We start from the raw sequence: 27,480 nt of genomic DNA on the forward strand, positions 1-27,480 counted from the left end.
TGGCAACAGTGTCACCAATCGTGCACGGTTACCAGGTGTAGTCCAGTATAACTAACCTCATTCCCTGATGGGTGGTGTCTTCAAACACAAGGATACGCTGGAGCTGACATCACTCCGCCATACCAGTGTGCCACAGCTGTGTTTTCTATTTAAACTGAGATCAATAAGAAGAACATGTCATTGGAGTAAAACACTCTGCATAGGTCCCACACAAACAAGATTAAGCAGCTGTCCTTTCACTGATGTCTTGAACCAGAGGCTATAGCCTCTGGTTCAAGACATCAGTGAACTTTTAATATCTAATTGTTTTACAGTAACACACATTAAGAATGTTATTACTAATATGTTTAGATGAATATTTAGGTTGCGCTAATGAATATGCATGAGCATGCAACTGAGCCCTTAAAGTGACACCTTTCACAATGTCGTCTAGGGTGAACCACACAATGACTTGATACCAGCCATGCAATCTTATCCTGTGTAGGTCCAGTGTCCAAAGCCCTCTTTTGGCTGCGCCGGTAGTAGGCGGGTTATCACCATCTCGTTTGTGCTCCACTGACTCTGTGGGCACACCACCTGACTGTGGTGTAGTGTGTCCTTATGACACACTTCAGACTCTGGCGGTGGGGGTTGGCTGGCTTCATCAGTGAAACAGAGACAGTGCATTGTTGTTATTGGTGGTCATGGACTAAGCCAGAGAGTAGACAACAGGCACTGGGCATAATGTGCATTTGACCAAAGATGACCCCAGTCCAGAATAAGGAAAATCCCCAGGAAGTACCCACATACTTGCATGCTGGTCCAGACCTGCTTCTGAAGAAGGAGATGGAGTGTAACAAGTTGACAGACAATTCAGTCTGATATCAGGCTACCCATAGTAGTAAGTTGAGTGACTGATTCATTAGTTCTATGGCTGTCTTCTGTATCAATAAACCACCAAAGATTAGGTCTTGTGGCAAAAATGTGCCTAAACTTTGTGCAACGCATGGACTTCCTCTCTTCCAAACCTCCTAGAGCAGAGGTGCCCAAATTCTTTCCTATCCTTTCAGGGATGGGCAACTTTGATGATAGAGAGGGCCACAAAATGTCCTCGCTACCAGAGGGCCAGATTGTGCCCGTGCACCTCCACCTGCAGCCTATATATATATATATATATATATATATATATATATATATATATATATATATATACAGATCCTTTCCAAAAAATGTGAATATCAAAAGTTCGTTTTTTTCCATAATTTCTTTCAAAAAGTTAAACTTTCATAGATTATAATGTAGATTCATTACACACAAAGTATTTCAAGTATTTATTTGTTTAACTTTGCATAAGTCTGGCTTCCAGCTCATAAAACCCCCAAAAACAGTATTTCAAGAAATTAAATATCACATAAAACCAATCAAAAACCGGTATTTTCAAAACAGAAATGTCGATGTTCTGAAAAGTTATGTTCATGCCTGCACTCAATACTTGGTCGGGAATCCTTTTGCTTTAATTATTGCCTCGATGCCATATTTCCATGATATTCATTTTTTTTTAAAGGATCTGTACTGTATATATATATATATATATATATATATACTGTATATATCTATATCTATATATATGACCCAGGGGCCACACTGAATGAGGTCCGGGGCCGCCAGTTGCCCACCCCTGATCTTGATAGATGGCCGTGGGCCAAAATTAAATGTTGATGTTATGTGAAGTTACATTAAATTATATTATTTTAGACAATTTACATTATAAAACTAAAATAGTTTTGTATGGTAAAAGTATCAAGCCACCTTTGAAAATGAGTCTGCCACAGCCTCTGAAAGACAGTAATAATATTGGCCACAATTTTTTTCTTTCAAAACCATGGAGAGCCAAAACAAACTGAGCGTGGGCCAAGTTTGGACTAGAGCACCATCACCATTAACTTCTAACAGTGTAAGGCCAACTAGAGCAGTCACAATAATGCGTATCTTGTTGGCTAGATATCTGGTGGGCAGTACCTAACTGAAGCAGCACCACCTGGTGGCATGGAATGTTAGCGTTGCTGGGTGAGTTGTAGTCAGACAATAGTCTCTTATCTGCTGTAGTGTCGAGAAGCTCCTCACTGCAGTGTGGTAAATGGTAAATGGTAAATGGTCTGCATTTATATAGCGCTTTTATCCAAAGCGCTTTACAATGAGTAGATAGTCTACATTCACCCATTCATACACCGATGGCGGCAGGCTGCCACGCAGGGTGCCTACACACCATTGGGAGCAAGGAGGGTTAAGTGTCTTGCCCAAGGACACAGCGACGGCAGCTGGGAGGGAGCGGGGATCGAACCGCCAACCCTTGCGTCATTGGCCGACCCGCTCTACCTCCTGAGCTAAAGCCGCCCCAGTGTGCAGTCTCAACGTTACCAAACTCCATTCAATCCACAGAGTCCCTCTTTATGACACTACTGACTACTCCCTCTGCTGACTAGAGCCGTGCTTGCGTTGTATTCAAATCTCATCTGTACTTCACTTTGGATGAAAGTGTCTGCCAATAGAGATTGTAATCATTACACTGGGTCAAATGCAGACTTTAATCTAATTTAAGTTTGTCCAACCCATAATACCCTTTGGAACACAACTGATGCCTTTACTTCAGTCAGGGCTTAAGCATATCTGATGATGCTGACAGTGTGGTCATCATATGAAACGCAGCTTTCAAGTCATATGCCAGTTTACGTCATTTTCTGTACAAGCTATTGGTTTGCATATCTCTTTCACAAATAAATTATGTCTGCATGAATAAACGGAATACTACCACAAAACATGAAACCGTACAGATCACAAAAACTGTAGATGTTAGGATTCAGACCGGGTGCAGCATTTGCACGTAATGTTTGGCTATGTAACTCTGTATCATCACTAATATTTGCTTAACCCAGCTATCATGAGTAGATTTATTTAATTTCACTTATTTATACAACTCAAATAGATCGGACTACTCAAGTTTCCCAAATGCCAGATTATAATTGTGCATTTAATGCACTAATTTCTTCTATTCCGGTAGTATTAAAGGTGGCTTTGATCATCCTTTTTGAGTGATTAAAGGAAGATCACAGAGATGGGCCTTGCAATTCATTAACATGATGATCTGATAAACCAATCCTGTTTAATTTAGAATGTGAATAACATACAAACACCTTTTAATCAGGATCAGAGGAGCCACTGAAAATGCTGATGAGTGATTATGCAAAGGGTTACAAAATGGACAGAAACAAACTTTAAATAAATAATTTTATTGAAACTCTGATTAGCACAATACACAACGAAAGGGGCAAAGAAAATCCCACCTGAGCAACATCTTCCAATTCTTCATGAAATGGTGATAGTCCTTGATTATGCACAAACTATTTATTTACAGTGTCTGTGTACTCTGCCACACTAGCATGTGGTGGGCGTGTGTTTGCGTGACCGGGAGGTTCGGCCTGGCTTTCGGACGGGAACCCAGTGGCCGTAGGGCTTCCGGCTTTCAATACTGTCCATTCTGGGATTTACCTTTGCATTTGATGGAACTGCTACTGTTGGTTTGGCCACCGAATTCTGAAAAGACAAGATGGGAGAAGGCAAAAAGAAAACGTATAAACATTCAGGTTGGCTTCAGGAAATACATGGCATAAACAACCATCTTTAAGTCACTTACATGAATGCTGAAAGAGATTTTCTTTTGTGATGACATCTTTGGAGTGGGGACATCCTCGTCGGGCTCCGTCTCACTGCTCTGTTTCAAAGAGACATAAAGAGGACTAGTTAGATCAAAGCATAAAACTGAAGACAGATTGAGCTTGGCAGTTTGTGAAGTTTATATACATATATATCAAGTTCCATGGTTAATAAGAAAAGCTGATCTATTGTATCAATAAATTGTGTTAGCTTCAACAAAGTGCAGCTCTCATGCACATTTTCACAAAGGCTTCAAGGATAGACCTCAGAGCAAAGACAGAACAAAAACAATAAAAAGGCAACAAAAATATTAAAGCAAAAACATATATCTCTTCTCTGTGTAGAGTAGAAGCAGAATGATGGTGACGCAGGTTTCCCACCCCCATTCAGCACACACCATGTGTACCAACTTATCTTTGACACATGGAGACAGGGAGTTCTTCGTGTTTTTAGCTCTCTTGACAGGAATACAGTCACTATAATGCAGTCCACACACGCCTGCGCTCCTTCAGCGAGTGGAGATTCTGATAAATAACAACGACCGATTTCAACTGCAAGCATACATACATTTCTGTAATGTCAAAATCCTACCATGTCAAACTATTAAGAATTATGCATTGCAACTGTATCTTCTATTTATGTGTGTAATTAGCATTTGTAAGGACTGAGAACACGTTTGAAAATAAGTGAGTAATCGTATCTTCTAGTTCTGTGTGTGTAATTAGCATTTTGTAATAACCCAGTACATGTTTGAAAATAAGTGAGTGGGGGAATAAATAAGAATGTTATTCTTGTTGGTAATGCAAACTTCTAGCTCATAAACTACTCATTGTGAAGATTACAAGAGTCATCAGTTAACCTTTCACGCAAACACATATGCCGTCACCCAAGTCACATGACTGCCCTCTTATTCTCCTAATCCGAGGTGCCGATGAGTGAAGGAGACCACTGTCATGTGATCTACGAAGACAGGGATAAATACAGACAAGTATGTGTGTTCCCTCAGGGGTCCAAGGGTTTAACACAAGACACAGGCAATTCATCAGAACAGACCTAGAGCTTATCAGCAGATAGTTGCAGACAAGTAAGGTTGTGCCTGGCTTCGATATGAGTTGCAGCTTCTGGAATAATTGACAGCTAGGAGCTCTTTTGAATCAAAGTAAAATGCTATCGGTGCTGCTGCCAAAGACCTCTCAGTGCACTCTCTTACTCTCTTCCTTCCTTTTCAACTACAACGGCTGCGAAGAGCTACATACTCTCCTTGAATCTCTCAATATGACTTGTGTACTACTTACAACATGATGAGTCATAAGGGAAAGGAAAGTACTTACTTCTAGGCCTTTAAATAAAGCATTCAATGGTTAGAATTCTAAACCTAGCCTGCACTTTGCTGTGTGATGCGTTGAAAGCAGAGCTAACACATTCACTCTCTACCGACACCCACCTGTGACGGAGTCCTTTGTGGGACACGCTCTGGTCTCACCCATGCCCCTGGTTCTGCTGTGGCTGACTTGGCCTCCACTGGCTGCTCCTGCAGGATGGGTTTCACACTCTCTGGGACCTCCAGCTGCTCCACTCCTAGGATATTTGCGGCGTTGGCTTTCGCAGTTCTGAGGAGTTCTCCTTTATCTGGACAGCACAAAACAAATCATTGACATCAGTTGATTAACCAACTTTCTGTTAACTCAAATGTGCCTCTTTGAACTGTATTCTAATAAAGCAAAGTCAACATTGAGTGTGTGGGTTAATCAAAATGTGAAATGATAAGTAGAATGAGTAATGATTAACCCAATCTGTTATCTAAAGAATTTTACCTTCCAAGCTTAAGCTGACAGCAGAGTGTCCTGAAGATCTGGACCCTGATTGGCTCCTGTGGCTCTTGAAGTTTCTGGACGGGGACGGGGATCGGGAAACCCTGTGCCTGTTGCGGCCCACAGACCTCCTGTACGTCCTCCTCTGGCTGGTAGCCCTGGAGCGCGACTTGCTGGTAGACCTGGAGCGTGGCCTGTAGTGACCTGGTGGGGACCGGCGGCGTCTGTGGTCTCCATTGGCATGTCGGTGATGGCTGCCACAGCGACAGCGAGAGGAGGGTCTGTGGCAACGAGGGTGAGAGCGGGATCTGGGGCGGGAACTCTTGTTGGGTGAGGAGGAAGTGGACGAAGAGCTGGATGAAGACCGTTGTTGTCTCCTGTGGGCTTCACGTGGTCTGCGGCTAGAGCCAGAGGAGCTGCCGCTGCTGACACGGCTGCTTCTGGATCTGGATCGAGAACGAGAACAGGACTCGGGAGGGGTGGAGCTGGTCGGCAAGTCCTGGTCAAAGATCACACTGATACCTTCACTCTGACGAGCGTGGGCCATTTCAGACAGTGAATCTTGTCCCTTGGTCATCATCTTGATAATCTACAGGGACTGAAACAAGATTAACATAATTACCAATAAGCACAAGGCCACTGAAGAATGTCACTTTTGACCATAAGAAATATATACAGTGAAATGTAGCTGCCATATTTCCCTCTTGTGGTCAGTGGCAAGCTGATGCAATTACCTTTAAGACATGTTACAACATTATAACATTTTAGATGTGTCCTGGTAAGGAAGGCCTATGGCTGGAGTTGCGCAACAAAGGTTTATGTCCTTGCATAACAATGGTTTACTCAATGCTGCCCCCTGCGGGGACTTTAGTGTAGCGTCACTGCAATAGAGGCAAAGTGACCGCCTACTTCCTGCTTCAGCACTGTACCAGAGATTTTCATCTGCTATTTATTTTCCCATAGACATTTCGTAAAATGCTTATAAAAAATGTTTTACTTGTTCAAACCAAACGGTTCAACTATATTTAGAAACAAGAGAGTCCACATAACATTTCACTCAGACCAAAGCGTAAAAGAATTGCGGATTTAAAGAAAATATTCTTTCGATGTAGTTTTTTTTTGTTTTGGTCCGAGTGAAATGTTCTATGGTCTCTCCCGATTCCAAATATAGCTGAACCGTTTGGCTTGACGAAGTAAAACTATCTTTATAAGCATTTTACGAAATGTCTATGGGAAAATAAATGGCGGATGAAAATATCTGGTACAGTGCTGAAGCAGGCGGTCACTTTGCCTCTATAGCTGCCCTACTTGAACTGGAAATTTCCAGAATGACGCAAGCCCAAGCTAGGCCGAAAGTGCGGCCTAGCCGAAAGTGCGGCCTAGCTATAGCTAGGCCTAGTGTTTAATTGTTCATTTAAAGATATTGTCGGATTTTGTCGTCCTAGAACAAAGCACGTATATCCAAATATGTATAACTACAACCAACTAAAAACAACAGTTTGAATAGGTTTCGTTAAATACAAGCTGTGTTAAATACAAGCTGTGTGTTGCATTTCTTACCGAATCGAAGATGTCTTGAATCGTTTGTTCAGTTCTGATCGTTATTGAGGAGATCTTGATAGTCGTCTTTACTAATTGTAACAAGAAGGTATTCAAGTATAAAGAAAATTGCTCAACTTGGCAGATAACGTAAATATTTCAAAATGAGTTATCCTCGGTGTTGTACTTCACCATCTGGCGTCGTCGTTGTAATGCGAGAGGGGAGGGCAAAGCGGACGACTGTGTTTCGTTACTGGAAAATTCCACTCATTCACGATAGTCAGCCTGGCGCAGGGTTTGCGCATAAGCCCCCCCCCCCCCCCCCCCCCCCCCCCACACACACAGACAGTTCAAACCCCCCCCCCCCCCCCCCCCCCCCCACACACACACAGACAGTTCAAACCAAACCCACTACAAAACGAGAACCTAGTTGAATAATAACATTCAAAGTTTTCTATGTCCTCGGACAGATCGATCTGTTTGCTGCCTTTCATTTAATTGTATTTAATTGTATTTGATTGTATTGTATTTGATTTGATTTGATTTTGTTTATCTAGTTTTGAGTTCTGGGGAATAGCCTACTTGTTCATGTTCAACCAATCTCGAGTAAAACGAAATTATAGGAAAAACTGGAAATTGGTTTTAAAATGTAGTGGTATTGCCCTTTGAACATCATCATCATCACTAGGCTATATAAATGGGAGCTGGGGCTTTGTTTGTTTCTCTGTCCCACTGTGATTGTCCCACTGTGATGTCATAAAGCCCACTGTGACATCATCCGTGATGTCATAAATCCCACTGTGACATTGTCAGTGATGTCATAAATCTCAGTGATGTCATAAATCCCACTGTGACATCATCAGTGATGCTGGTCGATGGTCTCATTGGCCACACAGCAGCCGAGTTGCGGGCAAGGCCGTGCACCGGCCGAGCTGCGAATGTGAGCTGCAGGGCCAGCTTTGCGAGCTGCAGGGGCAGCTCAGTGAGCTGCAGGACGGGCGAGGCCATGCAGCAGCCGAGCTAGCGAGCCCGCATAGCGGGCAAGCCTAGGAATCGAGATCCCTATATTTGTCAAATACAGAAATCTATAAATACACAAGGTATTAGGAGGGGAAATAGAATGGAGCACTGTTCATGATAGGGAAAAGTTTGTCACTGCAATAGCACAGAAAATGTTGAGCATGTTCTCATGAATGCAATAGGCCTAAGAAGGGGCGGTTTTAGGATTAGAGGATTAGAGCTAGATTAGACCTTTGAGGGGGTTCAGCCCCCAATCAGAATATCCTGGACCGCAGACTCCCTAGGATGGTCCCGGCAGAAAATGTTATACATTTTAAAGTAAAAATTCATCATTCTGGTGCACTTTGGGAGCAAAATGAAGAGGCTAGATCTCTGAAGAACTACACACATCACATTAATATCCTCTTTACTGTTCTGTTGCTTTACAATGATGAAAAAATTATAATCTCGCCCATAGGAGTAAAAAAAAAAGATGGTGGTACGTCAAATCCACCCAAAGGCACTAATAGTGGCATTTCTGGACAGCTATTGGACACTGGACACCCAGTATTATTATTTTGTACTCCTACAGGCCTTAGCTGAGAGTGAGATGTCTACTGGCTCATTTCCACCACATTTTACAGCCCTGCACAGATCGTCACCACTCGGCTCTATTTGTTTCGACCCGATGGATGTTTTGTTTCCACCGCTGCTGATCTGCCCCCGCCCACCCCCGCCCACAACTGGTCGTCATAGCGACCGCATATCTGTCCTCCGCCTATAGCCGAAGTAGGCTATAACATAACGTTAAAATTAAATCCATACACAGAACTTTTAAACTGTTTATGAAATACTGGTGCCTCTAAATGACCTACAGTGTACATGGGCAAATGTGACAATCGGCCAGGAGAATGGATATCACTTTGTTGTTAGTCAAACTCACATGCATGTGCTGCGCGAGGGAAGAGAGAAGATAAGCCCCACTAAACTGGTATGCAGCATTGCATTGACAGTCATTAGATAGAGTAAACACGATTCTGCCTGACCAATCAGTCGTCTACAATGTTTTCACGTCACCGTATGAACCCGGGTTCACAGCGCTAGAACCTCAACAGAGCAGGGACCAAAAGCAGCACGACTCAACCCCGACTCAACCCGGGCTGTCCACGTTTTTGATCGGTGGAATGAGACAAAAAAGCGAGACGAGCTGGGCGGGGCCGCGTTGATACCAGCAGTGGAAATGGGCCAATAGAGGAGGTCTACCCAAGCGCATGCAATCGTTTGTGCTGACATCTTGGACACGGGGGTGTCCAGTGTCCAATAGCTGTCCAGAAATGTCACTATTAGTGCCTTTGGGTGGGTTTGACGGGCCGCCATATGTTTTTTTTACTCTTACGGGCCTTAGCTGAGAGTGGGATGTAATAGAGGAGGTCTACCCGAGTGCATGCATATATCGTTTGTGCTGACATCTTGGACACGGGGGTGTCCCGTGTCCAATAGCTGTCCAGAAATGTCACTATTAGTGCATGGGTTTGATGGGCCGCCATTTTTTTTTTACTCCTATGGGCCTTAGCTGAGAGTGGGATAAAGGCTATCCAGTCCAGTGAACAGCATTTATCTATTTAGATAGGCTACTGAGAAGAACATTCTCAATGTTATTGAAACAGTTAATGTCATACATAAACATAATTTGTATTGTTTTTTTTTTGTTTTTTTTTTTTTTATAATATTTATTTTTGAGCAGGGAGCATTGGCATTACAGTACAGTAACCAGTGTAATTTTCTTTTTCTTTTTTTTTTTCACATTGAAACATCGCAACCAACACATCCACCCTCCTTTGCCTCCCCACAACCCAATCCCATTCCAACAGAAAAAATAAATAAAATTAGATAATAAAATAAAATAAAATAAGAATAATAATATACATACGTACACATATTCATATGTACATGCATATATACACGTACATACAGTAGGGGGTAATATTAACAGTGAAAACAGTAATAACTCAAGTTGTCAAAGTTTATACTTGCAAGCATCTGGGTCAAGTTCAAGTTGGCCTATTTCGCTCTCATGAGGCCAAAAAAAACACTGCGCGGCAGTTATGCATAATTTGTATTGTATAGCTTCGTTTAAATGCTTAATTTATAGTTTTACTGTGCAAATGTATCATTTTCAATGGCTTCTGTGTGCTCTAGGCTTGTGCAAAAAGGTTCATTTACTCTGAAAAATGGTCACCGGAAATGCTTATTGTCAATGCTCTTGCTGCTGACTCAACAGAGGACGCGACAGTCATTCCTTGCTTCGGCTTCCTGGCTTCTCTTCTCACATAAACAGTTGCTTGGCAGTCTCCTCGTTACTGCAGAGGCTTTTGGTTTCCAGTACAGACGTAGCCTACGACCAACCATATTGAGTGGAGATGGATATCCTGCAGGTTTTGCCGTCCAGCTTCGGATATGTCATACTGACCTACCTCTACAGCTGGATCATGTTGTCTTATCTTGGACTCAAAGTTGGGGCTGCCAGAAAGAAGTACGACGTCAAGGTAACGTTACACGTTTGTCTTCATTGGAGTTGTGGATAATTAATTGAGTAGTGAATTTTGGACCCTCAGAAAATGTTTAAAAGCTTTTTCTATCTGCGTTTCTAGTCAATGTGAATTGACCATGCATTTACTGTAACTCGTATTTCAACTTCCTTTGCAGTATCCTACTATGTACAGTGACAAGGATCAGGTGTTCAACTGTATCCAGAGAGCACACCAAAACACCCTGGAGGTTTACCCACAGTGGCTTGTCTTCCAGACCATTGCAGCTCTTGTCTATCCAGTATGTAGGCCTTCCAGCCATGCTTTGATATCCCCTCAGTCTATCCAGTATGTAGGCCTACCAGCCATGCTTTGATATTCCCTCACACACTTGATCTATTTGGCCACACTTGGTAGGCTATAATTGTGATCTGTTGTTGCGGCATTATGAAGAAAGCAATAACGGCAAGTTCCTGTTTATGCATAAATCCCCCACACCATAATGTTCATTATTTTGCCACACAGTTTGGACTCAAGACGTGGTGCACTGATATTACTTTTCTACACATAATATCAGAGGGTGTGGGAGGAAGCCATGCTGGTGATCTTTGGCATACATTCTCCAGATAACGGAATGAGCCAAGCCCTTAAGACAATGTTACAATGACTTAGCATATGTTATGCAAACTGTAGGCCTAACACCCCTTTTTCATTCTCATTCTCTCATAATGTCAGTTAACAACGGCTGTGCTGGGAACCATCTGGGTGACCAGTAGGTTATCCTATGCCTGGGGCTACTACACAGGAGGTAAGATTGCCAGTGTACCAGTGTAATACGGAGGGAAGTAATGAGAGTAAAATCCACCTCACCTCAGGTCAGCTGACACAACCTTTTTATTTGTGGAACAGAGTTCTGACATAAATCTGTTTACAGTTGAAAGTACAGTCAATGAAAACTGATCTAAGTTATATGAGGATAGAGACTTTTATGAATAAAAGAAGAAGAAGAAGCACACGTAAATTAGTTTCTATTGGTGGTTGTTTGCTTTGTTATGAGCAAACAACTGGAGGTCATAGTTCACCCACCTTCTTATCTACCACTACATCACTGGTCATACTTACTGGCATGATAAATTCCTTTCATTTGTGATTTTTTTTAAATGAGATCCCATTCTGAGATTATTATTTTCTGATTTCCACAAAATAACACTGATAACACATTAAGATGTAACGGCTGCAGTGAAGGTGCCACAGAAGTTGCAGCACAGTAATTGGCTGAAACTCTGCCATTATGCTCTTCACCCAGATTTGCTTAATCATTCACATAAGAGAGTGATAGGCTTAATCATTCACATAAGAGAGTGATAGGTATGAGCAAATCGTTGTGAACCTTAACAGATCCACCACATCTATACAACTCTTTCTTCCTTTACTTTTTTTTCTTTCGACTGTGAATCTGAATTATGGTAAGCTTTAATGCAGCAACAGATATTACATATATTATCTGCAAAATATTTTAGTGTTTCTGACCTCTAGTGAACAAATAGAGTATGAATAAATCATACTAACTAAATCACTTGAGTTTAATATTGTTATGTTTTGGTCAAAATGAGTGTTATTCTGTTTCTACTGAATCGATAACGCGTTGTTTTGTGCCCCGGTCTATTATATGAAGATGTACATTGTTTGTTTAACTGTTGCAGTAGACATTCTCTATTCACAGTATCCAAGAAGTTCCTTTTTCTCTTTATTGTTTTACTGAATCAATGAAAGGATGCACCTACCCAGTATTTGTTTATGGTGCTTAATAGTTCCAACATCAATAATTATAGGTCATTCTGTTTTATTTGTCTTTCCAGATCCAGCCAAGAGGATGAATGGTGCCTATGGGTACATTGGATATTTAGGAGTCATCATTCTCTCCATAGCTGTGGCTTTGCAACTGCTTGGAGTCTTTTAAGTTTGCTTATTAGGGGCCAGACCAGTGGCGTGTCGTACTACTTGTATTTGCCAATATTCTTCTTCCCATGCAACTTCCCCATGCATAAAAATAAACCAAACTGTACAGAGGTCCAGTCCCATGCCAAACTTCGTCAATGCGAATTTGGCCCCAATAGTCCTGATGGTGGTGCTACAGCAACCGTCTAAAGTTTAAAACTTTGAAAATTCAGAACAAATCAGGCATACGTGCTATGGCTTTGCAACTTTCACCAAAATGTGGGCCCAAATGAGGAGAAACATTTGTCAACTCCAACCTATAGCAAAAAAAAACTGCAGAAACTGTCAAACTAATTAAACCCTACTCCTCCCACATTTTGTCTTCAAACAAGAAACGACACCAAACTTGTCCATCTGCATTGTTAGACTGTCCTACACAAAAGGATCAAACAGATTTTTGATTGATCAAAAACTGAGGGGGGGGGGCATAGGGATAGGAAGGTGCTAGAAAGCTGGGATTCGAGGAGTGGGTAGCAGTAGTGCCTGGGGCTATGGGTGATATTTGGGTGGGGCGAGGGAAAACCTTTGTGCAATGTCCGATATTGCGACCTCCACTAAATGTACTGCTGCATTAATGCCCCACTTGGGTAGCGCCACCTACTGGCAACACAAATTGAACCTTATGTGACAAACGGCATCCCATTTACATCAAATGTACGGTCTGCTCTACACAATATACAGCAACCTGACATATAATTATTTGGTCTTCTCTAGTGCCACATGGTGCACGCAGGAAGTAACATGTAACTCCTTTGTGCAGTGTCCAAAACACATGAAAATTCAGAGCTGTGTTGCCCGGGCGCCATTCAGCGTTGAGGCTGCAGCTGTGGCAAAACCGGACGTGCACAAAGGGGCGGCGACGATCCATTGCTGCGACGCAGCTATAATTAGGGGTCCAAGCACGAAGTGCGTAGATCCCTATTGTATCTGTTCTGATTATTGTTATTCTTTTTTTTTTATTATTATTCTCCGGTAAAACTGTATGTACAGCAGAAACTGTAATGCTCAGCGTAGCCAGACTGGGCACATAGATTGTAAATGTGCCTCACTACTCAGAAACAAAAAAAATACCCATATTGGCCAGATGGTGGCGCTATAACAGACCGTTCGCGTTATGGTCCATATCTTCTGAACCGTGTGTCCTATACTTAAAATTTCACTTCTCCTGGATTCCTTGGATCAATACGCATCTATCCATATAGGCCCCGCCCATTTGCATGTGCCTAGATTTTCCGCCATTTTGAATTTGATCAAAAACCTACTTTTGCGAGCTCCTCCTAGACCGTTTGGCCAAATCACACAAAACTTTTTCTGGGTCATCTATGGACTACCCCGACCTAAAGTTATTAAAGGATTTTGGATACGTGAAACCATTTTGAAATGATAAATCTCTAAACTTGTGTGTATTTGCTTTTGTTCTTTTCCTGCCCTAAAAGTGTGTGGATCTCAGAAACCATACGCCCCATATCACCCACCTTTCCACATAGTTTCAAGACATCACTCACTACTCAGAGGAAAAAATTACACCAATCCACCAGATGGTGGCGCTATAACAGCCAACCACCACTACTACTGCTGCTGCTGCTACTACTACTATTACTATTCTTAGTACTTCTGCTGCTACTACTGCTACCACTCCCACTACTACCAACACTACTACTAGTACTGCTTGGAAACCGTCAGGTCACCGGATCTCAACCAAACTTTGTTTACTTGTGCATATACCAAGTCTGAATAAATGTGCACTATCTGACATATACCCCCCAAGTCACCAGAAGCTTGGACCCCGCATCGCCGCTTGCGGCTATATTTTTCATCTTGTATTTGTCCGACCGTCTGACTGAAAACAGTCTACTCATCTACAGTTTACTAGCTAGCTTATATGACCATATTCAGATGTACAAATATTGTCTATTAATTAGCTGTACAATTCTTTAAATGCTGCCCTCATATGAATGTAAAGCTGAACACATTGCAGTGTGCCAGTACTTTTTTTAACCACTAACTTCATGTCTGTTATTCCAATATTTGTTGTAAACTTCTGTTCCAATTCCATTTAACGCTGTGAAAAGAAAAAATAAATAAACTTGACTTTGTGATATACAATAAAGTAGACAGTGATTGACAGTTTGCTTGAGCTCCATAATTTGTCTTTATGCTACAAGTCTATTCAGTATTCACTAATACAAGCATTCCATTATGAGCAACAAGAGGATCAGCCACAGGCATCAAGGCCCATGTGACTCACACATGATCTCCCCAGGACAAATCTCCCATCAGCAACCGACTTCAACAGCATCTACAGCATAAAATCTTGTCAAACCTGAATAGGTCCATGTTCTGATGTTGGAAATATGTTTCCGCTGACAGCTGTGTTGTGGAACTGTAAACAGCATTTCTGTTACATTGCTTTGGCTGCTGTGCATGTGCAGCGCCCACCATTGGAAAACTCAATGGGTCTTTTTCACAGCCGCCACAGGTGCGACAAACTCACTAATAGGGCCCCAGCACTGGAACACCTATATGGACTGCAAGTTGGCAACCATAATTAATCTTTTGGTGCATGGTCACGTGTACTTCCTGCATTTTAGACACAAAATGGCTGCTGGGGAAAAAGGCCTATTAAGCTCCCACTAGAAAAATGTATCCTTGTCATTGTCCATATAAATATAGGCTATTTCTAGTATTATAGGCTATTTCTAGTCTCAGAAACAAAATTACCTCCAAATCTACATGGAAATTATATACTGATTTATTTTGTACATTTAAAAAATGTAGAGGAATAGTCTGTTCCGACTTCTCGTGTTACTTCATTTGTTGTGTCTACAAAATGCGCATCTCCTATGCTGCCTTCATGGTATTCTTAAACTCGTACTTTCCACAGCTACCGATCTTAATATGGTTTGGACTTGCTCGCACTCAAGTACTTTTTCTTGTACTAGCACTGTACTAAATGTAGTTGTGTCGTGTGTTATTTTATTACAAATATGAATCAAGTATAAATAAAGTGTATATAAATTAAGTGGCACAGAGTATTGTGCTGCTGCAGTGTTGGACAAAAGGGAAGAAAATGGCACGGGAAATCAATAAATGCCGGTTTTCCTAGTCGTATTCCTGTTAGTCTCACGTAGTCAGACCCACCGTCGACGTCTATTCTTGTGTATACGTCGAAATAAAAAAAAATCAGACAGCACTTGAAGGCCGCATCATCAAAGAACTTACATTGGTAAGAACTGAAGAAATGCGTGGTTCCATTGCAACATGGGGAGCACGACATTTCTTGGCAACGCTCACCTACTCTGCCTCTGATTGGCTCTCATGGTTCTGTGGTGTTGTCCCATTAGCACAAAGAGGCGTTTTCAGGCCAAAATGGTGGAATCTCTCCTGTCATCTTGCCTTCTATACTCTTTGGTATGGATGGACTGCGCATGTGCATGACTGATCTCTCTCTCGGAAGCAAAGTCGAAACTAGTATCTAGGGGGGTCCACATCAAAAACCGAGAAGAAAGGCATCGTTCCCGTTGAAAACGACAAAACAATACGGTAATATGGCTTGTACGATCGTTTTCGCCTGACAATGTCGCTGTCTTTCGAGTTATGTTATTATTTTGTAACATTTCGTAACATGAAGCAGCCTCCAAGGAAACGTTTGTTACTGCCAAAAAAACCATGAACAAAGGCTCTGGCGCATACAACAGTCCCTTTAACGTCTGACTGCCCTGTTTGTTTACAACACATACAGACTGAATATATCGACAGATTGATTATCAAACTGAAGTATAGAGCTGTTAATTGTGTTTGAAAATATGGATTTACGTAATTGTTGATATACTTGATACTTTGCGTGTTTGAGCCAGCGATTAGTTGAGCATCATCATCCCTGTACCACGGTTGCGCATAAGGATATAAGTTTATTTTTCAGGGGTCCAATTTTAGCACTTTTATTTGGCTGGGCGTTGGGGATGATCATGACATTTACTGTCGAGATTACTTTGTCGTTTTCTATGTAGCGTTTGAGGTTTGTGTCGTGTTAGTTGGCCTGCATCTTCTTGGACCTAACCCCCCTTTTCCCTGTTTTCCCAGAGTCATGTCAGGGTTTCTTGACGGAATCCGGTGTGGAGACTGCGAGTGCAATGTGGACTGGGGAGAGAGAAGAAACACCATTGCATCCATAGCTGCTGGAGTCCTGGTATGTTGTCATTCTCCTCAGCTATTCAGACAGACAGTGAGAGTTGGGTTCTCTTGATCCGCATTCATCAGGCTGTGTGAATGGTGGACTCATTTTTAACAATGGTGTATTTGGGTAGTGTTGGGGTTACCCAGGCTAGTGTTGCGGGTAGATTCCCTGCCTACCAACTCGGGGGTTGTAGGTTCACGCCCCCGTGTTACCTCCGGCTTCGTTGGGCGTCCATACAGGCACGATTGGCTGTGTCTGCGGGTGGGAAGCTGTGTATGTGTCCTGGTCGCTACACGTCTAGCACCTCCTCTGGTGAGTCGGGGCGCCTGTTCAGGGGGAAAGGGAACTGGTGGGAATAGCGTGATCCTCCCACGTGCTACGTCCTGCCAATGAAGCTCCCCGCTGTCAAGTGAAAAGAAGCAGCTGGCAACTGTGCATGCAGTGGCGCTGGAAGTACTTTTAGGTAGGGGGTGCTGCAAGGCCGTAGCCACCGATTCAACATTGGGGGGGACGGCTGAATTTTTTTTGGCCACTTTGTTGCCAGATTAGAGGAATATTAACATTAAGATTAGACTGTTGTGTCATTATTCAGTCACCTTTTCTCACTCACCTCCATGTCACCACTTGCTCCCACTGCTGTGTTGGAATCCTCATTCTCTCTCCCACCCTTTTTGGACTTTTAGCCATATTTAGAGGAATATTTAATTTTAAATTAACATTAGGATTATACTGTTGTGATGTCATTATTCAGTGTCTTCTCCTCTTCTCTGCAGCATTACTCAATTTACCCTCAGGAATCAGGGACAGTTATAGCCTACCTGCTATTCCTCCCATATATCCAGGGCCGGATTAATAGTAGTACCATGGGCCCCCGGGGCTATCCATTTTCTAAGCTATTCATTTAGCCTTTTAGTCATAAAGATTATATCTTCCAGACTGAAATGTTATAACAGAAGTGGAGTATTGGCCAGAATTACATGAACATTTGGACACTTATTCAGCGGGTATTTTGCATGTTGCGTTTTTTTTTTTTTTTTTTTTTTTTTTTTTTTTTTTTTACATCTCTTGCCACCAGGGGGTGCTAGCAGCGCCCACCGCACCGTGCTTCCAGCGCCGTTGTGTGCATGTGTCAGAGGTGCTAGTCTACGGCTCTCCCCAGATCGGCAGAGGGGGGGAGCAGCGACCGGGGCAGCACGGGGAAATTGGCCAAGTACAATTGGGGAGAAAATGGGGGAAGGACCACAATGGAAATAAGCCAACGTTTATCCTTGATACTGAGAAGCTGGCTTCTACTTGTATTCTTTTTTTTCAAAGTATCGAATAAAGTCAATCAATCAAAATCAGGAAAAAAAACACAAAAAACCAGTCGTGTATTTGGAGGGTATCAGCAGGCAGAGCCATTACTTTTACTTTGGCTTGTCATTGAAGCTTCATTGCCATTCAACTCCTACATCTTGTCGTTGCAGTTCTTCACTGGTTGGTGGATCATCATCGATGCAGCAGTGAAATACCCAGAGGAGACAACATTTCATCATGCCTATCACACCTGTGGAGTCATTGCCACATTGGCCTTTCTCATGTAAGATGATCTCAGCTTTCTCTTAAATTTTTCTTTGTTGAAAGTTGTACGTCCTACCGTTTTTGAAGTTTGAGACCTTCAGATATGTCTTTTACAACTCTTTTAAAGGCAGGCTTACTAATTATTCCAATGATTGCCAAGAAGTCGGTGACAAAAGAAACAACGGTGTGCAAAGTAGCTTTGGATGTGTCAGTGATTTATTTGTTCTTGTCTTTGTTATGAACCTGTCTAGGATAAATGCTGTGTCAAATGGACAAGTGAGAGGAGACAGCTACAGTGAAGGCTGCATGGGACAGACAGGTGTGTGGATGATGATCTATAATCTGAGTACATTTCCTCATGCACATTTCTTTCCTCTTGTTTCCAGTCTCCTCTGTTTCCCTTCTGTAATGGATGAGCCTATATTCTATGTTTTCTGGCTAGTGGCTAATGTGTATATATTGTCATTTACGTGTGCAAATGTTGCTTGAAATACCCCCTTCCTGTGCGCTGTGACGCTCGAAGGGATTATGCACCCGGCTAAAATGTCTGACCTCTTCACTGGTCAGCTGATGAGCCTAATGCTGTCTGTCTTTAATTGGATTGCAAGTCCAGAGATCTCTGGGGCCGGTTGCACAAAACACCTTGAGTTAAGATTTTCCTTAATGTCCGATTTAAGGTTTCTATAAAATAAAATCGGTTGCACAAAACACCCTTAAATCTTCTGCTTAGGGTTTGCTTAAAATGTTTAACGTTAAGGAGAAGACTTGAGGGTGTTTTGTGCAACCAATTTTATTTTATGGAAACCTTAACTTAGACTTTAAGGAAAATCTTAACTCAAGGTGTTTTGTGCAACCGGCCCCTGTGGTTTTTACTTGTGCTCTAACTGCAGTCAGTTTGCTTGAATAATAACACAGACGCTCTGGGTCAAGTCACCCGGTAACCCACCCTTCTTTATCTCTGTGTGCAGGAGCTCGCGTGTGGCTCTTCATTGGCTTCATGCTGGCTTTTGGCTCCCTCATTGCCTCCATGTGGATCCTGTTTGGAGGCTTCGTAGTGCCCCGTAAGTCTGCTTGGCCCCTCAATGTGCACGTGCTCTACACAGCAATGGATTGTGGGCCTTGATACTGAGAAGCATTTTAGAGTATCAAGCTCATTAGAAGTAGGCAAACCCAATATGCATGTTACTACACATGCATATTGGGCATATCACAGCTCTAAAGATTCAACAGTACAAAACACGACTAAATCACTCTTGATGTCAAAATGTTATTATAGTTTGTAAAGATCACAGACAATCCAATATGTTGCAGTAGCTGAATACCGTAGTAGTCATGGGTACTTTAAATACAGTGTTACAAACATATAGTTCAATGTACAGCACTTCATATATTATGTAAACTGTCACACTATTTCAAATACTACATCAAGCCTATTTTTGTAACATCTGTATATTTGTATGTGTCTTACAGAGAAGCCTGTTGTGTACCCTGGTATTGCCATTTTCTTCCAAAACGCTTTCATTTTCTTTGGGTAAGTAAATCATAAGCAGAGGTGTCATATTTCAACCAATTTTTACCATATCAGCAAAAGTATTTTATGTAAATTGTTTGCTAATATTACCATCAACTCTTCTGATTTAGGGGCTTGGTGTTCAAGTTTGGACGTACCGAGGACCTGTGGCAGTGATGGACTCTGTGTGTCTCTTTTTGTCCTCTGTTCTATACTCTGCTTTCTATATTGTGTGAGACAATATGCTTTAGCAGTTATTCACTTTATATATTGACTTTTTTTAGCTTTCAAATTAACATGTTTAATTTATACCTTTTGCTGTATACAGGCTAAATCATAACTTTCTAAGCACAAATTGTCATTGATTCCTTGAAAGTTTATGACTTTTTCCAAACATGGCACATCGTTACATGTGTCTTTTTCCTAACATGGCACATGGTTACATGTGTCTCTTTGCACTCCAACATTTTGGAGCCATGTTGTTACAATGGTTTACAAGTTTGACTTGTGTACCTTGGAAGCCTCACTACCACAACTTGTCCACGTATCTTTTGGCTATACTTATGTGCAGTCCATTAATTTGAACTGTCCTCTGTCGAATGGGAATAACGTAAGTTATTGAGGTACAAATATCATTGAGAGCAATATTTCATAATACTCTACACAGCTTTACTGACTGTAACCATATGGGGTGAGTTCTTTGCATGTTTCCTGAAATAACAATGTGGGGTATTAAACTTTGCAGTCATACAGGTTTATTGTTGAAGGTTAACTTGATTTATACTGCTGAACTGACATGACAGGTTCCACAACTGTAGCGTGTTGTGTGTGTGTGTGTGTGTGTGTGTGTCTGTGTGTACTTGAGATATGTATATGACTGCAATGCTTATACATTTGCCTGTGTTGTAATAACCAAACCATGAGGTCATTTTTCGACAACCATGCATTGGCAGCATTAAACAGAAACGTTCTAAGGAGAAAATGAGTCGTGCTTTCCTGCTCCCACAGTTCATCCTCGTTTATTTTATTTTTGTGCACCTGTAATGACTACTATTCATGAAAAATAAGGATAATTATGTCATTATATACAGTGACATATGTCAATGATTCCACTTCTCCGTGCTCCAACTTCTTACTTGTGCACTACAAGATGGGGAAACTGCAACACATGGAACATTTTCAGGACACCACTCATGCTCTCCAGACTTGTTTTTGTTTTGTTATATCTGTACATGTTATTTTCCTTTGTATGAAACACTAAATAATGCAAAGCTGAATACGGTTTACTATTCTACAAATAGACCTGTACTTTGCCTCTTAGAAAAGTACAAATCTTGAATACCTACCTCCCAGAAAGCCTGGTCATCAAAACATTTCTTGTCTTGCGGCGGTCTCCAGAAGTTCCACTTGAGTAGGAGTCCTTTTGATGACATGTGAAAGTTAAGAAAACAGGCGTCATGAATGACTAACATGCTTTTAGTATATTGACTGACGTTGATCCATTTAACGCAGCATACTTGTTTTCTAGGACTAGGAGTGAGCGAAGGTGTGCTGAGAAAAATAATGTCTCAAGTAAAACATTTCTTCTCTTTTTTTCTAGCTGCAACCAGCAGCCTTTAGCGGGCACAGTTTTCACCCTAGGAGCCCAAAGGTGTGTACAGGTGTGTGTTTGTGTTCATGCCAATTGGCTAAGGATGGGGGGATTTCGAAATGCAGGATGGCAGAGGCGCAGAAGGCTGAAATTTGGCATGGGGTCAAGTGTGTGTGTGGTGTGTGTTTGTGTTCATGCCAATTGGCTAAAAGGGGGCGGTGGGGGACACATTTTGGCAGAGGCAGAGTAGGGTGGGCTGCCTCTACCATCCTGCATTTAGGAAGTTCGCATATGTGGTCGCACCTATTGTGAATTTGCGCTTGTTAAATATTTGTTTTATTTAACTTTTGATCACACTGCTGTTTCACTACAAAATAAAATAATGCAGTCTGGGCCTTGACCAGCAGTTATTGGGGTCTTTGCTCCCCTCTTTTATGTTCATTCAAGGCGGTTTATTATAGAAAGCACCTTGGCGGAGAGAAGACATACCTGTAATGATTCCCATGGACATACTAACACTTAAGGTGATGAGGAGAGTACAAATGTGGAACACAGCAAACCGGATTGCCCTGTGAAAAAGGACCAGTCATGCAGGGTGTCAGAACCTTGTGTGTGTACTGTATGTGTCAGAACCTTGTGTGTGTACTGTATGTGTCAGAACCTTGTGTGTGTACTGTATGTGTAAATGCAATTCATATGACAGTGTGCATCCCTACGTTGTGTGGTCATCAGAATTCTTTATCTGCAGGAGGAGATGTGCTATCCATCCCAGCAGACCGGGCAGTCCATGTGCACTCAGAACTCCACAGGTGTCATGGCACTCAAACGCAAGCTGCATGTGGGGCTGGGTAGACACAGGAGGATGTGAGGTGGTACACAATAACTAGATTATTTGCTCAATCAAGGGAAATGTGTTCACTTGGCGATCAAAACCTGGAGGTAACGGAATCCCAGGGTCGATATCACAGCAGCAGTAAATCCGATTATCATGGCTTCCCACGGTAGATGAACCACCGTCATGGAAACCCCCATAGCAACTCCACCGGCAAGGGTGCATCTCTGCATTTGGCTCTGATGGAGGAATGAAGACAGAAAGCCATGCTTAAAATCTGTCCTCACATTGATATTATGCATCTCTTATTTTGAAATGAGTTATTACTTTACTGACTTGCAGATACTGAAGAGTGGGACAATTCGAGTCAGAATTTGCAGCAATACATTCTCATGTACTAACTGTTCTGTTGATCAATTAGATCGATTTTTGATTAATGTCTGATAAAGTAAGGTATTCCAAAATCATTCCCTTAATTTTCTCTTTAGCAAATCTGAGATTATTTCATGGTTCTCATGCTCCAAAGACAGGTACAGGCCCTTGCACTGATCTCCCAGCTCATAACGAAATCATACCGGGTTGAGTTTTCCTTTGGGGCTGGAGAGCACAGACACAGCAGCCGCTGTCACAGCACTAGCAGCCAGGGCCAGGTAGGTGCTGTAAATTGCACAGAGCTTCTTCCCAGGTACAGCATGGTCCACTAGGGCTGAGTTCACACTGGGCCAAAACATCCACAGAAACACAGACCCTGGAGAACAGTCAGCAGATGACATGATTTCTGATCAGCTCTAAGCACACTTGTGAAATTCCCATTGTTTAAAGTAATGCGTATACGTAATGACCATGAACTCTGGTCAATGACTCTTAGCGTTTGTTGCATCGTTAATGCAATAATGATCCGCATAGTGAAATTCTCTTTTGCTTGACCCCCTCAGAGGTCAGCAACAGAGAGCTAGTAGGAATTCAGTGTCTTGCTCAAGGACACCTAAGCAAGATGGATGCTTGGCAACAGTTAAAAGTACACTCCAGTTAGAGGACGGTCACCCCCACCGCCACCCCACCCCACTGCAACATTTAGGGCAGATTCATTTGCAGGCATCAACATTTAGAGTCAACATTTACATTTATGGGAAACGGCAAAATCAATGGCATAGTCTGCTACTTACCCAACATGGAGAATAATCTTGTTTTGCAGTCAGATTTCTCTTTCTCAAATCCTTGCTGTGATCCTTTCCGATACAGAGTCCAGCTCAGCATCAGTGCAAAGAAGGCCCCGAAGATGTGAAGCAGCATGAGGCTGTTCAGAGGCCGCACCTGGAATCAGGACCATCATTATATTCACTATAAGTGCAAAGCATGTATGCGGAATGAGTGTTGCACATACTCTATACATCTTACTTACACATAAACACAAAATCAGCAAATCTACATTATGTATAATCTCTATGTATGTATGTATGTATGTATGTATGTATGTGTCTCTGTTTCATTTCGCTCGGACACCGTCGGCCTGACCGCATTCGTATTTGGTACGGGTATGGGCAAAAATTGCTAATTAGTGGCCAAAATGAGCGAGCACAGGTTCAGCACCATGGAGAGCTCCATAGCGTTAGCATCATGAGGAGAGAGAGGAGAGGCTCCATGCCAACTCTGCGAGTGAGGCCTGACTAAATGGCCAGTAATTGTGTGCTTCAACGGGTATCAGAACTAGTGACATATAATATACACAACGAGGTGACAAATAATATACACAACGAGGTGACTACACACCCATTTTGGTGCACAGGACATGTTGGTGACATGAGTGTAAAGCACTTGCCTTCAGGAAGGTCTGGAGCAGCCATCTGTTCAGGACAAACCCTGGCACCTCCAGGAGGGCGATGAGGAGCAGGTGGACAGGGTTGGTCTTCCCCAGCACTGCGCCCATGGATATGAGGACAGAGGCGGCGCACATCTCCGCAACTACCAAACTGAGACAAAATGCATTACGGCTGTTGTGCTTATCGAGCCCATGACCTTTTTCAATTATGGGATGGTCACTGTAACCACTAGGCCACTTTACCACCCACACATTAAAGTAGTTTGCTGTATTACAATGTGGGTATTTTGCTTATAAAGTTAAGATCACTATCCTGTCTTTATATGTAGGACAGCTAGTATTCAAAGTGTCTTTTTTTATAGATTCAATATCACCTATGCAATGTGTAATTCCAAATGAACATGGGAAATCAGGACTGTTTGCTTCAGCTGATATAATACCTTCTCAAGTCGACCCTTATCTTTCCTGTGTGATACCAGGACTCGAAGCCATTGAGGATGATGGCCCACTGGGTTGCCAACACTGCCACGAGGAGGTTGAACCCAGAGCTGCTGAAACCATACCGCACCAGGAAAGAGCCCAGGAAGCCGAAACCCAGAATCACCACTACGTTCACATCCTGGAATTCTGCAAGAGAAACAAACTTATATTGCTACCGCACAAAGACAGTCCTATCAGTTATATGTTTGCAGTTAGAACAATCTTTAGAAGGCCGTAGCCATTTCAGCTGAGGTCATCATCTGCACCCCTAGTGTCTAAGGCTACGTTCACACAGCAAACCCTAGTGCTTGAATCTGATTTGTTGCTCACATCTGATTTTTTGTGCGGCTGTTCACACAGACTTTTTAAAAGTGGCCCATATCAGACTCCAGTGTGAACAGGTCACGGCCCTGAAGTGACTGGCATACGCAGAAGAACAACAATAACATCACACGCAGCACACTGCTGTTCTACGTAAACCCAGAAGAAGACAGCAGTAAACATGGTGGTAGCTGACAATGTTGTTTCATCTGTTGTTTATGGTTTAATTTACATTTATTTATTGTGCAGTGGAAGCCAACGAATATGGGAGCAGATAGCGAGGAAGAGGAGAAAGAGAGCCAACATTTTAATAATGGCTTTCTGTGGAGCAATAGCTGCTACTTCTTGCTAATACTTATAAGGTCTAAAACCTCACTGTCCCTCCACTGATTAGCTCCCTCGCAGCTGTCCTCCATGTTTGTAATCACAATCTGCCCGCTTGGTCTTCCCTCCTCCCGCCAGTGCAGAATAGTGATGAATGTCTCTCTGGAATGACGTAAAAGTCACATTGAAGTCAGATATGGGCCAGATGTCTGTTCACACCGGAGTCACATTCCAAAACATCAGATTCGAATCTGATGTTTTTCCACATTTGAAAGTAGCCCAGGTCGTCTTTAAAAAAGTCACTTTCAATGTGACTTGTACTGTTCACACAGTCGTGAAAAAGACTGACCTGAGTCACTTTGGGGGGAAAAGATTAGATTCAAGCACTAAGGATGGCTGTGTGAACGTAGCCAAGCACAACCTTATCATTGCCCAGCCAGCAGTAATAGCAGCAGCCACTCCCCATCATCCACTCTCCCTGTGTTATTTCTTTACCGCATTCTCTTTTTCAAGAACCCATGAAATCCATATGTGAAAAGCTTAAAGGCTGTATTATTTCAACCATTAAATGTATATACAAAGCGGTAGGCTACTGATTAACCATTGAGAACATACCATAACATAAGATACGTTTCCATTCCCTCCTCCACTTCTCCCCAGAACAACTCACCTGAGTAAACGCTGCTGAAGGTATTTCCATCTGTCTTGACATTCTGTTCGAGCTCAACGTAAAAGGCAAATATGACAATGAATCCTGTCTGCAGGAGAAGGAGCAGAGGGGCCAGACGGGAGCGCAGACTTGGTGCGTACTGAGGAGCCATGAGAGGTTTTCTGCACACTGGGGTTCAAACTGACACATCTGCTGCTGCCGCCACTTTGAAAAGGGGCGTAACCCCAAGTCATGCACATGCAAAGCCTTTCATGTGTCTGATGTATCCTGCTGTCATTTTTTCGAGGGGTACTGACAGTATGGAGAGTGAAACTTGACGTAAAATTCCTCCTTACATTCTCACAATGTGCTAAATTGTAGGGAGTAACAGAGTCAAATGTATTTTGCTGGTCACTTGGAACACCTTCAGGCTCTAAAAAGGCTCATGGAGCTAACCTGAAAATGTATTATATTCTCATACTATTCTTCTCCCATCAAGCCAACAGTGGTATTCTGGTAACTCCCAGAATGCCTGGACAGTATTGAAAGTTGTGCTATGCCGGATTTAGGGAGACAGACTGTTTAAAAATGATATAATCTTATTTGTGGGTGTTCATCAATGTTGAGAAATGATCTGACATGTATAGTTTATGAACGTAGACTTAAAGGTCCAATTTTGTGAGAAAAAAAAAACATGAGCTGGGTGGCGACATGATTGGTAGTGGTTGTGGAGGCCGATTTTGGTGCTTAAAATCCGGGTAGAGGTGACCTCCAGGCCTGGGGGTCTGTCCTGGCTCATGCAGGCTGATGTTGGAGCTTAAAATCCTGGTAAATAACCTCCAGGCCAAGGGGGTCTGTCCTGGCTCATGGAGGCTGACTTTGGTGGTTAAAATCCAGGTAGAGGTGAAGCTGATCCCTTACACTAGTTACTTGGAAAAGTAATAACATTGTTACTGTAACTGTTACTGCCCAATTACTGTAACTGTAAATTGTTACTGCCCAACAGAAAACAGGGCTATCATATTTTTGTAATGCTAATAAAAAAGAGAACTGCAATAAGATAGCCTAACGGTACAACAGGCTGACACACAGAATTCATCCGTAGGCCAGCTATGAGTAACATATTTTAGTCCAATACCTGTTAATAATCAACAGGTATTAATTAACCTTCAATATTTTTCTTTTATCAAGTCACTCAAAACAGAAGATTGTGTTCCTGGTGGAAACAATGTCAATGGAAATAGCTCTCTCTTTCTCTCACAGACACACACACACACACACACACACACACACACACACACACGCACACGCACACGCACACGCACACGCACACGCACGCACACACACACACACACGCACACACGCACGCACACACGCACACACACACACACACGCACACACGCGCGCACACACACACGCGCACACACGCACACGCACACGCACACGCACACGCACACGCACACACACACACACACACACACACACACACACACACACACACACACACACACACACACACACACACACACACACACACACACACACACACACACACACACACACACACACACACACACACGCACAATAACCTGGCAACAAAAGCTAGATGGCCTACCAGGCCTTGGGGCAGGCCTGTCAATGAGCCATACACA

The 27,480-nt window shown here is 42.5% G+C and overlaps 4 protein-coding genes across 4 annotated transcripts; 2 read left to right on the forward strand and 2 right to left on the reverse strand.

The window, feature by feature from the left end:
- Nucleotides 1-3,257: 3,257 nt before the first annotated feature.
- rsrp1 (arginine/serine-rich protein 1) lies at nucleotides 3,258-7,241 on the reverse strand. Its single transcript, XM_083633472.1, has 5 exons — nucleotides 7,062-7,241; nucleotides 5,505-6,099; nucleotides 5,135-5,319; nucleotides 3,671-3,748; nucleotides 3,258-3,570 (listed from the first exon to the last, which is right to left on the reverse strand). The coding sequence occupies exons 2-5, from the start codon at nucleotides 6,079-6,081 to the stop codon at nucleotides 3,412-3,414; spliced, it is 999 nt and encodes a 332-aa protein (XP_083489598.1). The 5' UTR covers nucleotides 6,082-6,099; nucleotides 7,062-7,241; the 3' UTR covers nucleotides 3,258-3,411.
- A 3,135-nt stretch (nucleotides 7,242-10,376) lies between these two features.
- On the forward strand, nucleotides 10,377-14,692 carry mgst3b (microsomal glutathione S-transferase 3b). The gene is made up of 4 exons (XM_083633327.1): nucleotides 10,377-10,585; nucleotides 10,746-10,868; nucleotides 11,303-11,375; nucleotides 12,427-14,692. The coding sequence occupies exons 1-4, from the start codon at nucleotides 10,460-10,462 to the stop codon at nucleotides 12,525-12,527; spliced, it is 423 nt and encodes a 140-aa protein (XP_083489453.1). The 5' UTR covers nucleotides 10,377-10,459; the 3' UTR covers nucleotides 12,528-14,692.
- Nucleotides 14,693-16,000: 1,308 nt separating this feature from the next.
- Nucleotides 16,001-20,787, forward strand: tmem50a (transmembrane protein 50A). The gene is made up of 7 exons (XM_083634407.1): nucleotides 16,001-16,108; nucleotides 16,649-16,754; nucleotides 18,209-18,321; nucleotides 18,554-18,621; nucleotides 19,271-19,363; nucleotides 19,773-19,833; nucleotides 19,944-20,787. Exons 2-7 carry the CDS (start codon nucleotides 16,653-16,655, stop codon nucleotides 19,987-19,989), a joined length of 483 nt encoding a protein of 160 aa, XP_083490533.1. The 5' UTR covers nucleotides 16,001-16,108; nucleotides 16,649-16,652; the 3' UTR covers nucleotides 19,990-20,787.
- A 73-nt stretch (nucleotides 20,788-20,860) lies between these two features.
- Nucleotides 20,861-26,000, reverse strand: rhd (Rh blood group, D antigen; the record flags this gene model as incomplete). The annotated part of the gene is made up of 10 exons (XM_083633338.1): nucleotides 20,861-20,971; nucleotides 21,159-21,232; nucleotides 21,893-21,972; nucleotides 22,120-22,247; nucleotides 22,337-22,474; nucleotides 22,811-22,983; nucleotides 23,402-23,549; nucleotides 24,055-24,205; nucleotides 24,495-24,681; nucleotides 25,850-26,000. 10 exons carry the CDS (start codon nucleotides 25,998-26,000, stop codon nucleotides 20,945-20,947), a joined length of 1,257 nt encoding a protein of 418 aa, XP_083489464.1. The 3' UTR covers nucleotides 20,861-20,944.
- Between the last annotated feature and the right edge of the window lie 1,480 nt (nucleotides 26,001-27,480).

Source organism: Poromitra crassiceps, assembly GCF_964638095.1.
Source record: "Poromitra crassiceps genome assembly, chromosome: 3".
Classification (NCBI taxonomy): Eukaryota; Metazoa; Chordata; class Actinopteri; order Beryciformes; family Melamphaidae; genus Poromitra; species Poromitra crassiceps.